Source organism: Lissotriton helveticus, chromosome 11 (genome assembly GCF_964261635.1).
Source record: "Lissotriton helveticus chromosome 11, aLisHel1.1, whole genome shotgun sequence".
Classification (NCBI taxonomy): domain Eukaryota; kingdom Metazoa; phylum Chordata; class Amphibia; order Caudata; family Salamandridae; genus Lissotriton; species Lissotriton helveticus.
In genome coordinates, this window is record NC_136072.1 from 55,854,532 (window position 1) to 55,875,045 (window position 20,514).

General features: G+C 43.5%; 1 protein-coding gene across 2 annotated transcripts in view; it reads left to right on the forward strand.

Annotated features, from left to right (window-relative positions):
* EIF4E2 (eukaryotic translation initiation factor 4E family member 2) overlaps positions 1–19,383 on the forward strand; it is an 80,239-nt gene extending 60,856 nt beyond the window's left edge. For both annotated transcript variants that reach the window (XM_078665839.1, XM_078665838.1), the window contains one exon: positions 18,870–19,383. In XM_078665839.1, coding sequence (XP_078521965.1) covers positions 18,870–18,909 — 40 coding nt within the window. In that variant the 3' untranslated portion in view covers positions 18,910–19,383. The remainder of the gene's footprint in view (positions 1–18,869) is intronic.
* The last annotated feature ends 1,131 nt before the right edge of the window (positions 19,384–20,514 follow it).

Sequence of the window (20,514 nt, forward strand, 5' to 3'; positions counted from 1 at the left end):
ACCAGGCAACCAAAAGAGCAGTGGGGTTATAGGTTTACAGGCAAAGAAGCATGTTTCTTTGTGTGAACTGCAACCCCAAGACATTTTTGCTTTTCCATTCCTTGTTGTTCTGTATTCAGTAACATCTGTTAAAAGACAGAGTGACAACCATGTAGTAAGTGTAATGGCAGCTGAAATCAGGAAGCTTATGCATATGAACAGCAATCCAACCTACAGCCATGGCCACTGGAATTATGTGGCATTGGGGGACCAGTGTAAGCCACAGATGTTACTAAATTATGTGGCAAGGAAAACCACATTTCAATACTGCACATCTTTCCATTAAAAACAACTCTGTAGAATGGTGTAGTATATTTTGTATTTCGTTATGTAGCTGTTCAAACCGGGGAATCCAACAGAGGTTCTGGACAGCCCAATCCAGTACAGATTTTTAACAAAGCCTCATACATGTTTTTACAATCAATTTAAAGGGAACATAAATTCTATCATCAATGATTGTCTGGAAACTCAGGCACAGTTCTGAATCTAGTGGAACTATTTTGGACCCCCCCCCCCCCAAATTAAATGTTTTATATTTCCAGATAAGGCATGTTAGAAATGGATCCACCATTTTGCGATTTTCCGAACGTCCTGTTTAGATAACTGCAGTTCCAGAACAATCCCAGTGCAGGTTGAAAAGGCAAGACCACACAAGGGAACCTGTTAATAGCGTCCCCACACTCTTTGCGTTATGATACTGAAGTGTCTTTGAAATTATACGCGCCAGGACCCTTGCGGTTGGGCACACTCTAAGCAGGAATTACGTAGTCTGCTTGGCTAAGGTTAGTTATGAAAGTTATGACTTAATGCATGCAGTGTGTGATCATATGCCGAGGAATAAAGACTTCTGTTGCAGAGCTCCATGTCTGGTGTGTTCATTTGCATGCTCCTGGGGTGGGGAAGACACTATAACTGGCAACGGGTAAGGGGTTACATGCCCCGAAGAAGCAAGGCTGCTCTCCCTAAGAGTTTGCAAACGTACAGCAAACTGTTTGTGCGTGCCTCGCGAACCCCAAATCGATCCAAAGCAGCCGGCGGTTGGTGTATGTGGAGTCCAACCCCCTCCGGTCCATACACAGCCATAGAAGAAGTTGAAGGCCCTGCAAAGGAGCACATTCAAAAAACCTGCCAGAACCCGCTGGTAAGGCTGTATGAAGAGACTGCGTTGCATCGTAAGACAAAGCCATCATCCATGCGAAGCAAAAATCAAAGGCGACCAGAAACGGAAACTTACTTACCAGCACAAGCGAGTGAAGTGCTATACAACCTCAAAATCTGACGAGACAACCAGATCCAAACCACGGGGTGTTGTGTGGAGAGGTTGCTGGTCTTACTTTGGCGAAGAACTCTGCATGAGCAGCTCATGCTGTCAATAGTGGTGGAAGGAGGCGCTAAGTACGATGTGGCTACACTCCTGAAGCCACCACTAACGCTTGACACTGCGAAGAAACAGAACATTGGTGCCAAGTGGAATGCATGGATCAAAACATTTGAAGAATTCATAGATGCCCTAGAAGAACACAATAAGTAGATCATTAAATATTTGAGAAACTGCCGGTGATGGAGTAAAAAAAGTGCTAAAGAAAGTCTCTCAAACTGATGCAACATCATTGTTAGAACTGGGGTTTCTGGTTGTCAGAGGTATGCACCCTGTCCAAGCAGGAACCACCCCTCTAGTCAGGGTAATCTAGATACACACTAAAAGATAACCTGTACTCATCCTCTGGTAGCTTGGCATAGAGCTGTCAGGCCTAGGTAGGTAAAGAGGCAATGTGTAAAGTGTTTGTGCAAAAGACACATCAATGATTTTCTTTTTGCATAAAGTATTTGTGCAACACACAAAGTAACACAATGAAAACACCACAAAAATACTCCACACAGGGTTAGAAAATAGATTAATTTTCAAAGATGAAATCAAAATGTAGTGCTTAGAAGCAAATAGCGCTAAGGTGTTCTATGGTGTTACTTTAGGTTGTGCTGGACCGGGGCAAATCCAAAGTCCAGGCTGACCGTGATGACGGGCAAGCCGGCTACAGAACTCACGCAGGTCCCGCTGAAAAAGTACGTTGATTGGAGCATTGTCTACGTCGAAGATTCATTGCGTTGGTTCCACGCAGGCGATGAAGGCTTCAGCGACAAACCCCTTAACGAAGCAGGCACTGCGTCATCGAAGACCTGTGCTGTCCATCATTTTGCCATGCAGTCTGTCGAAGTGATGTTGTCAATCGGCATCGAAGGGCAATGCGGAGGTTCTATTCAACCCAAACCCGTCACTGCATCAATTTGGAAGGTTCTGAACAGCAGAAATCACATTTCAAGGGCCCAGAACTGAATTGGCACCACTTGGCAGGGCAGGACTCCAAGATGGTCCAGGTGCTTTTGCAGCTTTGAAGGAAATCTTGATGGCTCTGAGACTTCAGAAGAGGGAGCAAGTCAGCAATCCCTTGGAGTCCCTCTGGGTTCAAGTGAGCTGGGTCCAGTCCTTGTCCGCAGCCGGGCATTGATCAGCAGGCAGCAGGGTAGCATGGCAAAGCAGAAACACAATTCTCCCAGAACAGCAGTCAATCAGAGTCGCAAACCTCGTAGCACAGCAGTCTTTACTGCTGGCGGAGATCTTATCCGGTCCAGTAGTGTACTGTCTTGGTAGAGTCAGAGGCCCAGTACTTATACCGAGTTGTGCCTTTGAAGTAGCGGTGACTTCAAGTAAACATTTGAAGTGCACAGGTCCCCCCTTCAGCCCATGACTGGCTCCAGACTATCAGTAGGGGCTCTTCAGCCCTTTTTGTGGGAAACATGACACTGCCTGTTCAGGTGCCCCTCAAATGGCACAACACGCCTCCCTATTTTTACTTTGGTACTTGCCTGATGGGGCACACAGCCCTGTCCCGACTGGTTGCTATTCTTTCCAGGTCTCATGGGATGCGGCACAAAGAGGGAAGCTGGTGTTATTGTTTACAACTCTGCCTCTTCTCCTGGTATCACCTCAGCCGCTGGCTATGGACAGCCTCCAGAAATAGGCCCCAGAGCCTGGAATTCCAACAGTCTGATCGAAACATCTAACCGCAGATTCCTCATCTTGTAAATATTGATCAGGTGTTACACAGAATCCAAAAACTTTTGATCAGTGCCTCTGCGTGCAAGTAGGTGACACTGTGCTTCTCTGCGCTGATTGCGGTGAGCTCCAGAAATGACGTGCGGGGCCTAGGTAGGCACCACTCCTGCAGGCTGACGTCAGTTTACTTCTTTCTGCACCACCATGTGAGGATCCAGAGCTACCTCTTGTCTCTCAGAAACCCCTTTTTAAAAAAAAATTTTTTTATAAGGTTTTATTACATCAATAAGTAATCCTGACTTTGGTACATTCTCACACTTCAATTGCCTTCCGGCGTACAGATTGCACTCTCTTGAGTGTGTTACACAGCCGTAATGCCAACAACCTGGGTCGGCAGGCAGCGATAACCATTAGGATCATGTGTTTATACTACAATTCGCTCAGCGTGGTGTCCCTGGTGGCTACAAACAAATATATGACCATGCGTTCTGCAGATTGAGAGCATATGGTACGCATAGAGCCTCCGTCTGGCAAACACCCTATACTCCGACAGGAGTCTCAATAGGGTCTGTCCCCACCTCCCTGTCTACTTTCTCTGCCTCCCTCTCTGTCTCCACTGTATTGTTAAGCCTATAAGCAGTATATAGACCCCAAAAATTCTTCGGCCGGCTCCTAGGCGGGAGCTAATTTTCTGACTGTGTGCAGCAGTACATCATATGCCGTGACCATTGTCGTAGTGTTGGAACTGGACCCCTCATCCAACACATCGCGACCAGTCGCTTGGCCATCAGTAGCCCCATATCCACCATCCTGCATATCGCCGTGGGCAGTCGGCTCTGTACATCTCTCGCAATTCGCCTCTACCCGTAGGCCGTACCTGCAGAGTCTCTCTGGGGTGTAATAGGTCCTATTAATGAATTTGAAGTGTACAAGCCTATGCCTGCCATGGAGCGAGATTTTTCTAGTGTTCGTACAACAGTAGGCCCACATCGAGTCATCTAACTGTATCTGCAGGTTCTGTTGCCACGCTAGCCTGGCCTTTGTGTATCTGTTTTCCCAATGCGCAATGGCTAGTTTGTATATAGCTGTGATTTAATCACATGAGTCCGCTCCTGCACTTCTGGGGGTTCTTCCATGCCATCTCCTAGCATGTCACGCAAGGCCCCCTGCACCCTGTGAAACTGGAATCTACTCAACCGTGTGCTTTCGCTCCCATCCCCCTCAACCTGCTCCCAGGTCTTCACCACTCCGTCTAAAAAGAGGTCCTCTGCCCCCTCCACTGTCAGTTTGGGCAATGCCTGCAACACACCCTTTTCTCTACATGGCCCCAGACATCGCATCCACTCCATCGGCATGGCAAGGGAATATAATAATGCTCCAGCCTGCTGCTGCAATAGACTGTGCCAGGCATGCCGGGTGGAGTTTATGGAGTCCAGGATGCCAGTTCTGTGATCTGCAGGCTCCAATATCGTGGCTGGTAGTGGGATTGGCTCCCTGAACATCTCTCCATCGGTAGAAACTGAATATTCACCTGGCCATGTATCCAAGCATGAAGCTGAGCTCCCTGCGCTACCCTATAATAGAATTCGAAGTCTGGCGCCCCAAGTCCCCTCATTTGATATGCTAATGTCAGGATATTCCACTGTACCCTCGCCTGCCTGCCTGCCCAAGCCAGCTTTATCATGGACTGCCGGAGTCTGTGGAGAAGGAGCGCGGTAGGAATATCGGAATGTTTGTAAACCAAAATAGTGGCCTGCGCAGTACCACCATTTTCATAATTGAGATTCATCCCATCAGTGATAAAGGAAGTCGTTCCAGCGTGGTAGCGAAATGTCCTCTCTTAAAATCATGTTTTATACCCTGTAGGACTGTCGCAAACAAATGCCTGTGAAAGATCCTCATCATGTTTGCCGGTGATGCCAGGTTTCAAGCCACAACTCTACGGCCTGCAGTTACTGCACACCGATGAACCTGAAGGCCATACTAGACCGCGAGGCGAGGCTCTATTTTTCCAAGTCCTTGAAGACTACAACAAGACTGATCCTACTCGAAGGAAAGGTCCCAGTCTAGAAGTCACAGGAGTCGCTCCTGAGGTCTGCTGTCATCATGCTCCATGAGTAAGTAGAAGAAATCCTCAAAAGTCCAAGCGAGACTCGAATACTCCTGAGAAGGTGCAAGGGCAACCCAAATGCCTCTCAATCTCACTCCCGAAGACAATCCATGTCGGAGCCTATATCACCACTTGTCCAACACAACCTAGGCTTCCTGGGCAGTGTGCGCCACCAAGGCAGATTGAAGAGTTCCAGGAAATAGATGGGCAACCCTGGCAGGCGACTTGGAGTCCGGCCTCTTGCAAGGACATCGAAAGGCCAGTTGTCACCCGAATAACAGCGAATGACATAGCCTGAGGGTATTGACTTGGCTACTAGAGATTTAGCGACACGATGGATTGAGGGGCCAGTGAGGGGTGTACTATTTCTCCATGGGATCCTGCCTGCGGGGCATGGCCCTGCCAGTTCATCATTGTACCTTTTATTACAGTTTGGTCATGATGAGACAGTGTGTGGGTGGGCGACAGGCATCTCAAGCCTTGGATGAGCGTGTAGTTGCAAACTGATAAGGAGGGATTGCCAGAGGGGGTTGGTGGAGGATGGGGGTTCTTAAGATGGCATTCCATGTAGGCAATCAAGGAAATGGCTGGAATGGGTCAATGACCACATTTATAGTTTTGTACACACATGATGGAGGGGTCACATCTTTTAAAAGGGGGGAAACATATCACTCACAAGTTATCCTGGAATGTGAATGGATTGGGCAATAAACTATAGAGAGGTGTGCTAATACCTGGCCCACACTCGCCTGATCTGAACCTACTGCAAAAAACCCACTTGATTGGTGATAACTGTGGTTTCCTGGGTAGGGGCAAATACAAAACGATTGTGCATGCTGTCTTTTCAGCGGGCTCTCGAGGGACAAGTATACTAACTCGTAAACCCATGCTATTCTAGGTATCCAAGGCGAGGTCAAACCCCAGGGTTGCTGGGCGTGATGGGAAGCACATGGTAGGGGAATTCTTGATGGTGTCCTCCTGGTACCTCATCCCAGGGCTGCAAGTTGCTGGGCTGGTGTTAATGGGAGACTGGATTTTGAAAGCATAGGAGCCCCTCCTGATAGTAGGAGGGGATCTCAATCTGACCCTGCATGAAGATATAGATAGGGTGTTCAGGACAGGAAGTAGTCCCAGGGAGGAGACACAGTGGCAAACATTGCTAGACTTTTTAGGGCTCTGTGCCCTATAGATCAGTCAACAGCCATAATCTTAGGAAGCTTTTCGGATGCCTTAATAGAGATGAGATGTGGGTCATTAGCGCCGGCGGCCACTCTAATTTTTGGGCACATTGACACTTTACAAATTGTTTTATTTGCCCAAGTTCCTCTACACCCTGCAAAATTCCCCTTTTGAGGCCGGGAACTCTTTTCTGGAATGTTGTAGCCGAAACGCGGCTGTTACTATGGGATGGCGGGGTGCCACGGAAAATGCTGTCCACATTAACTAGGCAGTCCTTTTATGGGGGCAGTGCTCTCCTGGACTTACGCATATACTATTGGGTAACCCAATTGATAGTGGGCAACGATTGGTCATTCGCAGAACAGAGGGAGCCTTTGTTAATGGCAGATAAGAGGACTATGGACTCACGGACTATATTAGGCACACATACGGTAGGGTGAAATTGACCAAGCTTCCAACCGCAACAGCGATTGTAGTCAATGCTTTGAGAAGGGCGGTGAAGAAGCTGTGCTGGCCGGGCAAACTGACACTGTTGCAGCAGGGGTGAGGGAAAGAGAAAATAGGACATGTTGGGCATCTCCAAGCCGGGGAATATTTGATGTGACAGCGGGGTAATGGCCTGTGCGGACCTACAGGCACAATACGAGCTGACAGGAGTCATTGCCTGTGGTACCTACAAATCGGGCACATCCTAAGGGGCTGTGTTGGCTCAACCCGTGATATACTGGATGAAACCCGGTGAGATACAGAGTCCTAGAAGCCCCGCTACACTGCCATGCAATATCCGTGATGTATACTACACTCCTTGCTTAGAGTCTGCCACCACTGATGGCACTGAGGGAGAAATGGAAGGTGGACCTTGGTAGACTGGAAGATGATCACTGGGAAGCGGCATGCAGGTACCCAAGGGAGGTGGCTGTCTATGATGGATTCTGGTTGGTAAGACTGAAACTTGCACAGAGCTGATTATACCAGGACTAGAAGATACGCAATGGGTAGAACCATTGATAAATCCCTGAGATGCAGTAATTAGAGGGCCACGTGCCTGCACACAGTATGGGAGTGTCCTAAGGTTTGTAGGTTCTGGACAGGAATGCAAAGCAGAAAGTCTCAGACCCTTGAAGGGCTGCTGGAGCTTACCCCGCGGATGGTTACGTTAGTAATTCGGTGAGAACGAACTCTGGACAGATATTCACTCCTCTTTTGTAATGGGGCACCAATGGTGTCTAGATGTGATACTATACAGTTAAGGGAGGGGAGAAAGTGCTTCAACTGTGGAAATCTGGGAAGTCCATATGGCCTGTGTATGCAGACAGAAGAACAGATATATAAAGCAAGGGGTTGCAAAATATTGGGCTCGAGGAAGAGCTTGGAGGATGATGTGTTATAGGGGGTTGGTTCTGAGGATACCCACCGCCGCATTGTGCAGGTGCGAGAGGGCTATGTCGGAGTCTCTATTAACAGTTGTGTGGGGACAGTACTCTGGATTGTGACGAGGGGTCAGAATCTTGGAGGATATAAACCATTATGTCGATGCATTTCATTGTACTTATGATTGCGGAACATGTGAGACGTCTGACGGGGAGTTCCATTTGCATTCATTTGTGGTCTTTAAACAAACAATTCCTTTGAGATACACAGTGGTACAACAGTGACCTTTCCTTCTGCGTCATGGTACCAGCCAATCACTCAGAGAGTCATTTAAGAAACCTCAGAATGAAAATAATGACAAAGGGGTGACAAATCAATTGAGCACGTTCTGTAAAAAGGACTGCCCCCACACCCTCTTGGGTGTCTCGCTTGAGTCTAAATCAAGAAAGTAATGTCCAGTGAATATACAGCCACGTTGCATGGATGCCACGGGCCCTGGTGCAAGCTTGGAAAAAGGACTCCCTGACTGCTGGTCAGGGGTTCAGTACAGCAATAGTCCAGTTTCACCGGGGCCCTCAGACTGATGAATTTTGGTGCCACTTAGTCTGCTGCACCATTGATAGCATCGTCTCTGTAAATTTATAGATTGATTGCGAGGTTGCTGCCTTGCAAACACCTCAGATCAGGATATTTCTTAGGCTATAACTGCAGCTTTTTCTTCACAAAATGTGGTTTGGGTTTACTAGGAAAGGGTATCTTAGCATTGGATCAACCAAGCCAATATCTACAATTGGATTGTTTAGGTGTGTTTAAACCAACAAACTGGTCTGTCTAAGCCCTTGGTCCTAACTAGGCAGCAATGTAAGAATCTCCTAATTAGAGCAAAGTATTTTCTTTTCTTTTCATTTCATAGTAAGTGGATAGCAGTGCAACTCTTAAAAAATTTGACTGATCTGCTGTCTCCAGCCACGGTCTAAAGTCACAAGATGCAAGTCCGAAATCCCAGGACAAACTGGTTCCGGTACATTTTTCCCGGTTCTCTCTGGACCGCACTTTGCTAGGGAGGTAAATGCTGCATGAAATGCCCAAGCGACCCCATTTCTCAAGACTGACTGCTAAGCGGATTTGGGTGTTTTTTTTTTTATTGCCCACCAGTTTCACTCCACAAGCAAATTTAAATAAAGGGTGGATTTCACATGTTTCGCAGTCCAGCAATCTCTTTCGTCCATCCCTACTCCAAATATATAGAAATCTCTCCCCTGCACAAATAGGAATATTGAAAGTCAGCAAGTATATAAATTGATTACTATTGGTATCCAGGATCACCTTGGATATGAAGGACAGGACGATACTCATTACTAATCTTCTCTTATGCTCAAACAAATCTGGTTCCTGGCACCATTTTGCCAGAATTTCTCTTAGGAGTACTTTGATTTTTCTAGACACTGAAAGAAAAACCTAATCAAAACTGCCCAAAACCACTTTAATCACTGAGTCAGTGAAACAGATACAACGAAAGGACTTCTCCGGTAAGCTGCGATACCCTCATAGTTTATGACTTAAACGAAAACTCTTATGAAGGAGAACTACGATTAGAAGTAAGTAACTTTTACTTCTTTTTCCCTAGGGATGAGTATTACTATCATGAATTCGAACTGTATGTTACTGCTCCTTGTAAACCACAGGGTTCCATTGCCATGAGGATCCTAAGTGCTATTCTTTTTCCCACCCCATTTTTTTGTGTTTTCTGTCTGTCTGTGGTTTGCCCAGGGCATGGGAAGACTTTCCCGGCCTGGTGAACAACTGCGGTCGCTGAGGGATTTGTTCCCCTGTGTCACGCCTAGCGGTAGGGCCTTGTCTTTTTTGTTAATTAAATAAGAGTTTGATTCTCAGTGAGCCACTTTTTCTGTCCTGTATTTTTCTACCAGACCATTGATACCTAGAGGCCTCATGCCCCAGTGTGTGAAAGAGCAGCTAGAAAATATAGATATTATTGTGGTTTGTGTCTTGGAGGTCGAGTGGACATGCCTTTACATAAGCTTTCTTCTGCAGGCAGCCCAACTCATACTAAGGACTACATGGTGCAAACAAAGAAATGCATGAAATTGAGTTCAGGGATAAGAATTCGCAGAGAGAGCCCTGCCACACTCATGCAAAACGGGAATTGGCATGTATCATGCAAAGAGCCTCGTAATATTAAGGAATCGCAAATTTTGCGATTCCTTAATATTGCGTAAGCATTTAAGAAATCGCAAATTGCGATTTCTTAAATGCTATGTATTGAGCATTTCAGTTTGGTGAATTTAGGCTAAGAAATCGCAATTTACCACCAACTTGTAGTTGGTGGTAATTTGCGAATTCTTTTACAAATGCACTTTTTGCAATTTGTAAAGGTGCCATGTGACGCTCATACATGCCCTTAGGGCATATATGTGCGCCATATGCGCACACATGTCAATTTCAGGGGGTGCAGCAGGGTGTCCTTGAGACACCCCTGCACCCTTGAAATTATTCTCAATTTGCGATTAGCAAATTGTGAATCGCAAATTGAGAATAATTTCACATTCATACCTATGGGCCTCCTGGCCCATAGAAACGAATGGGAAATTATTCCTTAATTGTGATTAGCAATTTGCTAATCGCAATTAAGGAATTTTAAGAAATCGCTAAAAAAATAGCGAATTTCTACATACATACCATTTTGCAATTCTCAAATAGCGATTCCTTAAAAATCGGTATTTGTGAATCGCAAAAGGGTATCTAGATACATCTACCCCCAGGCCTTTCATTTCTTGCAGAATTCAAGAAGGGATAGATGTAGCAACAGGCCTTTCCATACTTTAGGTGTGAAGTAGAAGGCTTGTCCGCTAGATTCTGGCTTTTCATATCCAGTACAGAAATCCATCAGAATAAATATTGCTAAAAGCAAGCTATACAAATTCTCCTCATTCACAAAGTTTAATTGAAAGAATACCCATCTGAGTAACCACTTTTTCACAGACTGTGGTGCAGAGATTGCAATGTGGTCAACCAGTACACCAACTCATCATAGAAAATGCATCTCTACTGCACTCACTTCTGGCAACTTCCAGAAGAGTTGATCTAAGTTTCTATTTCTCAATTCTGAGATGCGAAAAGATCACTGTGATTGATGGGTTACTATGCTAATTCTTTTCTCCTGCTTTGACCGACTATAACACACACTGGCCTAATTTTGCAGATGGGAGTTAAAGTTTATTTAACATTTTTAGATTTGGCCTTAAGCTGTAGGACTGGAGAATAATTGTTTAAATGCAGGAATTGCTCTTCTTGTAGAGTCCTGGGTGGTGCTACAGTAGTCTACTTCTACTCCTAGCCCTTGCACCATTTTGGCTTTATATGAACATTCTGGTTTTTGCCTTTCTGCCAAGGGTGCTTTGGAGGAGTGCATGGCACAGTGTGCTATCTACAAGCCTGCCTCGACATACCTAGACAGAATTTAACCCAAACTTTCCCCATATGCGTAGTCACTCAGATTCATGTTGAAATGACTGTCCGCGCAAGAATGGCATCACCAAGAATATCAAGAAAAACCTGGTATTTCTACTAAACACATTTAAACTGTTCTGCCCAGAAAATGACATCAGAACTGCTATTTAAGCCCATATACTATTGCATCTTGATGGTGGAAACAGCTTGCTCCATGTCCTTCCATTCTCCACTCTAGCTTCTCTTAAGGGCAGCCTACACACTGCTTCACACCTGATCATAGGCCTAAAGAAATATGACTAACCTACCCCACCCTGAGAGAAATGCACTATCTCGTCCTGGCACACATCATCTTCAAAAGCAGCTGCATCATCTACAAAGGGTCTGTAACATCCACCACATTCTAGCTGGCTGACCACTTTACCACCCTCCAGTGCTCAACACACAGCTATGACACCATCAGACTGGATGCGAAGGGCAAAAGAAAGACACAGGCTTTCTTCATTTATGCTCTACTGAGATGGAAGAACTTTCAAGTTGCTATCAAGGCTGCCCTAACCTGCTCCAAAATAAAAGGGCTGAAGAAACACCTGTTTAAGGAACATAACATCAGCCCAAAGAAAAGTCTACCCCTGTAGAACCCCTTCAACCACTCTGTGACTTTCTTTGGTCATGTACAGTGCTCTGCTGCATTTTGGCTGGGCTCTGGCTATACAAATACCACACACTCACACACCTACATAAACACACCTGTATACACGGATATCTTGGTTTTGCCTCTCTTCTGTATAAGCCTCTTTACTCTATACTCTTAACACCTCATTTACCAGGGATCAGAAACCGTCCACCTTCTGTGCCCATTCATATTATCTTTTTTACTGGTGAAATAGAAATGTACAGTTTTAAGCTATAAATAGCATATTTAGTTATATACTCCTAAAAGATCAATATATCTGTGGAATTAATAAATAAGCAAACTCGAGGCATAATAAAGTGATTGTGGGGAAGTCTGTTATTCTAAGCTTTCAATGTATTAATTTAGTATTAAAAGAAATATTTCCACTAAAATGTTTCAGGCACAAAACCGAATAAAAAAAAAAAGGCAATTACATATCATTACAATTCAAGAAAAGATTTTTTAAACATTTGCACCATCAGTAACAGATGTTAACAGTCTTACACTGATGGGATAGGTGCAGTATTTCAAAGCATATGCAGACATTATGATTCGTGCAAATTGGTTTTAAATTTAAAAAAAAACAATAACCAATAAATCAGAACACAAGAAAACTACTTGATTTAGGGCTCGAGTTTTGTCATCCAGTTAACAACATCCTGGAAACCTCAAGCCATTGGTGCTAGAGTGCCACATATTATCGCCCATTGGTATGTTCCCTTGCTCAAAGTTAACAAATAGACTTCTTCTTTCAGGATCTAGATCCCCTCTTACTAAAATTACTGTTCACCCAATTTTACAAAAGAGCAATTAAAGTGCAATGGATTAATATTCCGGCAATGACCAAGGTCTTTACCAAGGCTTGTGCTCCTAGATGTTTTAAACCAGAGGTTTTTGTTGGCTTGACAGGGCTGGCTAAAAATCTCTTTGATGGTTAGTCCTAATTCCTCCATAGATCTATAGAATAATTTAGAAATAAAATATTTCAAATCCGCATCACTTACAAATTCATGCCCAATGATATAAACGTGGTCCGAGCTTAAAACAAGTGAAGAAGACAACAGACTACCTGATTATACACTTTAGTGTTCATTTAGATTCCGCGAAGTTCCATTCTGCACTTCACCGGGGTGGCAGTCTTATTCTTCAACGGGCCCTCCAGTGTCGAGATACGACCTTGTCCATTTTAGTTATGGAAGTTACTGGCTGAGCCCCAGTGGCATATAGAGCATGGGCTGGATTTTAGAAATATAAACTTTTAATATAAAAACATCTGCCTTCCATAGAGTTAATTTTTTTTTTAATAATGCTCATCCAACAGAGCTAGATTTAGTGGGCTGTGTTTTTATATGGGTTGAACATGATTAATTATTAGAAACTGTTATTCTCAAGTAGGAATAATGCTTATCGATTTCCAGGCGACGGCTAATGATCGACCACTACATTAGTATGAATAACGTACACTAGAATATAGACAACTTTAAAGCTCAAGCTAACTATGATGAACCAGATCAACTCTGTCTCCTCCTTCTGCTTTTTCATCCTCAACATGCTTCGTAAGATATTCAAATGGCCACCCCAAAGCTCAAGACGCATCATCACCCAGACCCTCATCTCCAGCCGAATGGCCTCCGGTAACTCTCTACACAGGGATCGCAGTCCACCTCCTACAACATCTACAGACCATACAGACAGACTTTTCTTGGACCTCCCTAGACTAACCCATATCGCCCCTTACCTCTGGGAACTCCTCTGGGTCCCTATACAGAAAAGATGCCAGTTCAAGTTTTTGACCCACGCATACAAGAAATTACACCACTGTGGACCGGATGTATGACGTTACCACGCATACTTTTAGCACGCATACCTTTACAACGCAATTTTTACAACGCAGAATCCATTACAACGAACTACCATTACAACGCATTTTTTTACAACGCAAATACCTTTACAACGCATACCATTACAACGCAAGTATGGATAAGTATATAATAATTTAAAAAATGTAAATTATTAAATTTAATATAATTTAATTTAATTTTAATTACATTTTATTTAAAACCCAAACCTACCACTGAACCCTAAAAATACCCCTTTACCCAAAAACCCAAACCTAGCCCTGAACCCTAAAAATACCCCTTTACCCAAAAACCCAAACCTAGCCCTGAACCCTAAAAATACCCCTTTACCCAAAAACCCAAACCTAGCCCTGAACCCTAAAAATACCCTTTTACCCAAAAACCCAAACCTAGCCCTGAACCCTAAAAATACCCCTTTACCCCAAAACCCAAACCTAGCCCTGAACCCTAAAAATACCCTTTTACCCAAAAACCCAAACCTAGCCCTGAACCCTAAAAATACCCCTTTACCCAAAAACCCAAACCTAGCCCTGAACCCTAAACAAACCCTTTTACCCAAAAACCCAAACCTAGCCCTGAACCCTAAAAATACCCTTTTACCCAAAAACCCAAACCTAGCCCTGAACCCTAAAAATACCCCTTTACCCAAAAACCCAAACCTAGCCCTGAACCCTAAAAATACCCCTTTACCCAAAAACCCAAACCTAGCCCTGAACCCTAAAAATACCCCTTTACCCAAAAACCCAAACTTAGCCCTGAACCCTAAAAATACCCCTTTACCCAAAAACCCAAACGTAGCCCTGAACCCTAAAAATACCCCTATACTCAAACTCCCAAACCTATTACATTTTTACTATAATTATATACTTACCAATACTTACGTTGTAATGGCATGCGTTGTAAAGGTATCTGCGATGTAAAAAAAATGCGTTGTAATGGTACTTCGTTGTAATGGATCCTGCGTTGTAAAAGTTGCGTTGTAAAAGTAGTCCGTTGTAAAAGTTGCGTTGTAACGGTTGTTTACCCTGTGGACCACCTACTCGATTTGCCGCCTGAACTTCCATCAGTCCACCAGACACCTTCGCTCCGTATCCCTTTCCCTAACCGTCAACCCATCAGACGTTGCAGAAGCTGAGGACACTTCTTCTCCTACATAGCAGCGGAGACATGAAACAAACTACCCTTTAATCTCCAGAACTTCCCATCTCTTCCAGAGTCCCTGAAGACCTGGCTATTCAACCGATCACCTGTACCATGCCAGTGCTTGGATACCCTCACATGTGATAAGCTGTGCTTTACAAATCTACTGATTGATTGAACCCCAACAGGTAAAGGTTTTTGCAAATGTAAGAAAGACAGCTACATAAAGTGAAAATAATAATGGGGCAAGAACACAGCCCTATTTTAACCCCTTGCAACGCTGATGACGTGCTGGGCTCGTCATGAGGTAGCCTCCTGCTACGCTGATGACGAGCCCAGCTCGTCACGTAACATGCGGTTTCGCAAAAGTCCGCGTACGAGCGGAATTCCGCCCGCACGCATGCGGTTAAGCCATGGTCTAGGGATTTTAGCAGTTAGTTCAAAGCTAGTTCCAATCATAACCTATAATCATTTTTTCTGAATGCAGATTAACAATGGAATGTAATATATTGTCAGGAATGTACACATCTTTTATTTTTTGCCTTAATGTTTAGTGGTCCGTGTTTTGGAATGCACAAATAAAATCGACATATACAAGATACCTTTTCATATGCCAATTGCTCACATACATTTGTGCAAGAGATGTAAACACTCGATATTATCAATTGTAGAATAGGAGGCATAAAAGCTATAGGCAACACATGGTTTTGATATACTCCAGACTCTAAATGATTTAAGATGACCCAGGCAAATACTTTACCTATCACGTCCAAAAGGGCAATGTGTAATTAATTTAAGGGTATAAGTCCTTTATCCATTTTCGAATATCGGAATAATATGGCTGCCTTTACATGAATCATGTGATGATTAAAGAGAAGTTGATACAGGTTGGCCCAAATTAAAGGAGCAGATTAATGAACTAGAATTGGAACTCCCAACGTGGCGTCAGGCCTGGGACTTGGTAATACCATTGATATTTCTGTTTGTATTTGATCAAGAGCAACAGGAGACATTACATAGCTATTTTAATTAAAAGAAGGTGTAGAAGCTCTTTACTCTGGATAAAGGTTTGTGAAATTGGGTACTCCAGTAACAGCTATATGAACCTTTTTAGGGACCTCTATACTCACAACTCTAGCTACAATAGGCCAAAAGTCACATAAATAAATAGGTTTGAAATGAATTCCACTAATTACTAATTATATTCTCCTATTTATTTTTGGTCTTCCTTGTTACATCACTTTTAGGTCTTTTATGTCTAAGATTCTCTTTTGGCAGTGGATGTTTAAAACACATTACAATGGGAAACAATAACAACTGATACCATAAAAACTGAAAAAGTTACATTATCTCAGAGGTAACCAAGTCAGTAATAGACATAGACAGCCAATCCATAAAATGATGACATCTGTCCTATACTAGGTATGTAAACAGTTGGTACAACAACTATAGTTCGCTAAAGGGCTAGAAGGGTCAAAAGGACAGCGAGGAAGAGTGTTTTTTGTTTTGTCAAGTATAACATTAATTGTGAATGATCACTACATTTTATTGTCTTTTGTTTCAATGAGGCGATATAAGTAGAACGGGAATAGAAGACCAATATATAGTCAATTAAGGAAGACCGGCCTCCTTTATTCCAGGCAACCCTACCTATCTAATTTCCCTTGAAGCATCCATTGACTAGTGCCATATTAACTTCTCACGCCGACATTAATACATTTGATATTGACAATAGAATTCAACATGCTGAGAACCAGCAACCAGTTGTAGGCATCTACTGACCTCGTCAGTCGATATTAGATATTTCTGCTGCAAATCTCTGGAAACCTCTTGAGCATGTGACAACCACTTTGGAAGCTTGTCCTTTAATGCGGTAGTCAGTTCCCATTTTTTTTGCAGATGTTCAGTGTACAGTAAAAGTAAACCAAGGCTTCTGAAGGATCAAAGGACTCATCAATGTTTCTCCGCAATCACACCAGAAAAATGTCTTTGAAAGGAACTCAAATTTGTTCATTCACACGATAAAACAAATTCAACTCGGATTGGCGATTTAAAAGTGAGAGCTGTCATGTTGTACAAAGAAATAGGTCCATAGTACTGTTAAACAACCTCCAAGTAAAGTTACCATGTCCTTATGAGTTGTTGATCCCTTTTCACATAGTGTCCTGGTCTTAAGGGGAGAGAAGGGATTAAGTCTACTGTGCCTCATAGTCTGCTCCACTTTGTGCCTTATTGTGTGTTTCCTTACTTAGTTGGAACAAAGTAAGCTCCCCCCACACTGTGGTTAAATGTGTCAAGTTTGAAGGCTTTTGTTGCAGATTGCCCTGATTCTCAGTCTGTGTACATTCTCAGTCTGTGTCTGGTAAATCTTGGATTTACATGATCGCACTGGTCAGGCATTATAGTTCAAGTTCGGCAACAGAAAGCTGTCTTCACTCCTACTTCTGAGCGATATGTGCCAGTGGGTGGCTTGGTACACTGTCCTGTGAGGTGCAAGCTTCTGACGTTCTCATCTGCACGTGACGGTTTAGGCGAGCGAAGAACCCTCTTCCGGGTCACCAGTGAATTGCATTTGGCAGGCCACCAAAGTCAAAGGTCACAGCAACGGGTTGACATCCACCAGTGGGGGGGGGGGTCACAAGCGCAGTGGCTCACTACCTCTAGTGCAACTGTTTAAAAGGTGGCCTTACAGCCTACCTGCCATTAAGAACAATGAGTTCACCGTGTTTCCCTCGGAACCTGGGTATAGATATATAAAGCTACAACTGGTTCAGTTGGGTAAGCGCTGAAATATACTTTTTAGAACCTAGATATTCCTTTAAAAGCACAATACACATCAAATGTATACATTCATCATGATGAACAAAATTAGATATAGCTCATCTACAAAAGTTTACCAAAAATATATATGAATTTATTTGTTTTTTTTTATATCTATCACATAAAATTCTTTATAAAATCAATTGATACGAGCTGTCGGACATAAACAACAAAAATACAGTAACAATGCAAAAACAATTCTTGGCATACTTGGGGACACCTAAGGCAAAATGTGTGTTCTGGCATACCAGAGGTAATACTTGGCACCCATGACATATCGGGTATGGGAGTCTGGTTGGGGAAAGCAAACCACGAGAAAATCCTGTATCTGACATACTGAAAGTAGATTTTGACATATGGGCGGGATCAGTGAACAAATTGTGATACTGGCACACTGCAGATAATTCTTAACAAGTAGCGGGTACTCAAGGCAAATTTTGAAAAAGATGAGGTGAACTCATTGAAAGTTTCAGAGGCCAGCAGCCGCCACTGCACTGTACCTTTTATATATTGTATAAATTAGGCCTTTGCGGAGTTGAGCAAAAAACTCTGCTGCGCTACGCATAGTTCTGCAAGTGGCTGAGTGCGTTTGGTCACCCTCTGTTCCTCGAGTAGATGTTATACTCGAGCGGCAGCTTCCTCAATGCGAACAAAAGGTTTCTCAATGAGAGCCGTAGTGACCATCCGCGACCGCCCGCATTGAGAAGTCTCGCTGGGAGGTGGTCTAGCGTTGGATATTCCTCGCTCGCGATTGGCAACGTAACGGTGGCGAGCGAGAAAATAACTCCCTTCCTTCGGAACTCCCCGAGCAGAGTTCACTGCCCAGCCCTAGTATGAATTAATAAATAAATGCATACACACTCCCACATAAGCATCTGAGGAGGCTGCAGGTTGCAAGTGTGCTGACGCCTATGCAGCTGAATGCACAACAGGGAAACCTTATGTGCCAGGACAACTTGAGAAACTAAGTGTTTCATGCGTTTGTTGAGGCTAAATTGATAATATGCTACATGAAAAAGAGGATGTGCCCCATTGTTTGTGGGGGCGTTGAATATAGTAGCAGAGAATTTCCGGTATTACCTCTGGTGCATGGGTGTGTGCTTTATATGTTCTGTATGTACAAGTTGACTTATGTTTTTCTCCCTTCTATTCCAGGGATAATTCAAGTTTTCGAAATACAAAACTGGCGTTGTGAAAACAAACAGCATGGACTCCACGTCTTCTCTCTCCATGATCTTTCCAGCTGTCGTTTCCCGTCTCAGTCTTCGCTTTGTTTCCTTCCCTCTTTCTGCCCATCCTCTTGCACTAAACCATGACCCGGATTTTCTTTACTGCTTCCGCTATTCTCCAGCACTGACAAAACCGGACGACGCTACAGCTAAACATAGCCATTTTGGTTTTTATTTTTTTAATGGGGGGAGGTTAGTTCTTTTTTTTATTTAAGTCAGCCTAGCGACCCTTCAAAAGAAGCTGCCTTTTTGTTTGTCTCCAGCACTTTGTTACTTCTGTCCATTTGTTGCACAGAGAATATATTGTGAATGAATGTAAATTCAAGACCCTTTACTGTGGCACATCAAAACGAAAAGGATCTTTGTACATAATTGCGTTCTGTTGTCTGAGAGTCACAGCACTCTTGTTTCAGCCTTGCCATTAAATTATTGGGTCTCTATTTCAGTGTGTTTTGTCTTTACTTTCTTAACTTTCACATGAATGTCAAAATTTCCTTATTTCTGTGATAAAAGGGAAACAAGCAACTGCAATGCAGTAGGTCTCGCATTTACGTGAGTTTGAGCTATTGGCATTGTAAATGACAATGCCTTTTTTATTTATGTTTTGGTTTTTAAAACATAAATAAAAGGCATTGTCATTTGCAATGCCAAAAGCTTAAACTCTCGCAAATGAGAGACCTATTGCATTCCAAATGCTTGAAGGGATCTCTGAGTTGCCTCCTTCTGTCTCCCATGGCCCCTGAAGAGCTACGAGTTTGCTACGAGTTAAATAAACAAGCCGGTGGCCACAACTGTGCACGAGAGACGCTCCTGCAGTAAGAGAAACTCATTAAAGAAAATCATGCGTACAGACAAAAGAAGATGCACCGTGTGACAATCGAAGTAAAAGGGCCGGTCCTCATGGGAGGTTACAAATGACGACAAGGCGGTATTAAGGAGGGACTAACAAGCCTAATAGCAAGCATTTATGAAGGGCAATGACACAAGCCAATGGCAAATATGGGTGGAGAGTGGGCGGGGCTTCAAGTACCTACTCCAATACAGCATGGCACGCAGAGCAGCGCATGCGTTGCCCAGGCTCGACCTAAAAAGGTGTTTCAAAGGTTATTGACAGATCGAAATACATTAATCCATCATCAGACAACAGATAAGAACAATACCCCTTCGCTTCAAATTTTTAATACATTAATTAGAAACATTAAAAGATAGGACTTAAATAATAAAAAAAACTTTGTGTAGCAACATTCATAAAATGGATACTTTAAAAGGCTAAGAAGAATAAACATTCTGGAATAGCGCTCACAACCCTTTGGCCAAAAGCCATTAAGAGTTTCAGGAATTCTTTTTGTCCGATGACCCAGGCTGCAAAAAGAAAGTTAGAAACTGAAACCACTACCACTGGGGTGGATTCATCGTACAGATCCTGAAGGCGTTGATTCGATCTAAGATCGTCAAACTTCTGCATAATGGAACGATTCACCTGCTTCTAGCCAAAAGGTATTCAGGGCACAAGCAGAGGAGGTGTTCATCTGTTTTGTCAATACTGGTACAAAATTTGCAGCTCTTATTGC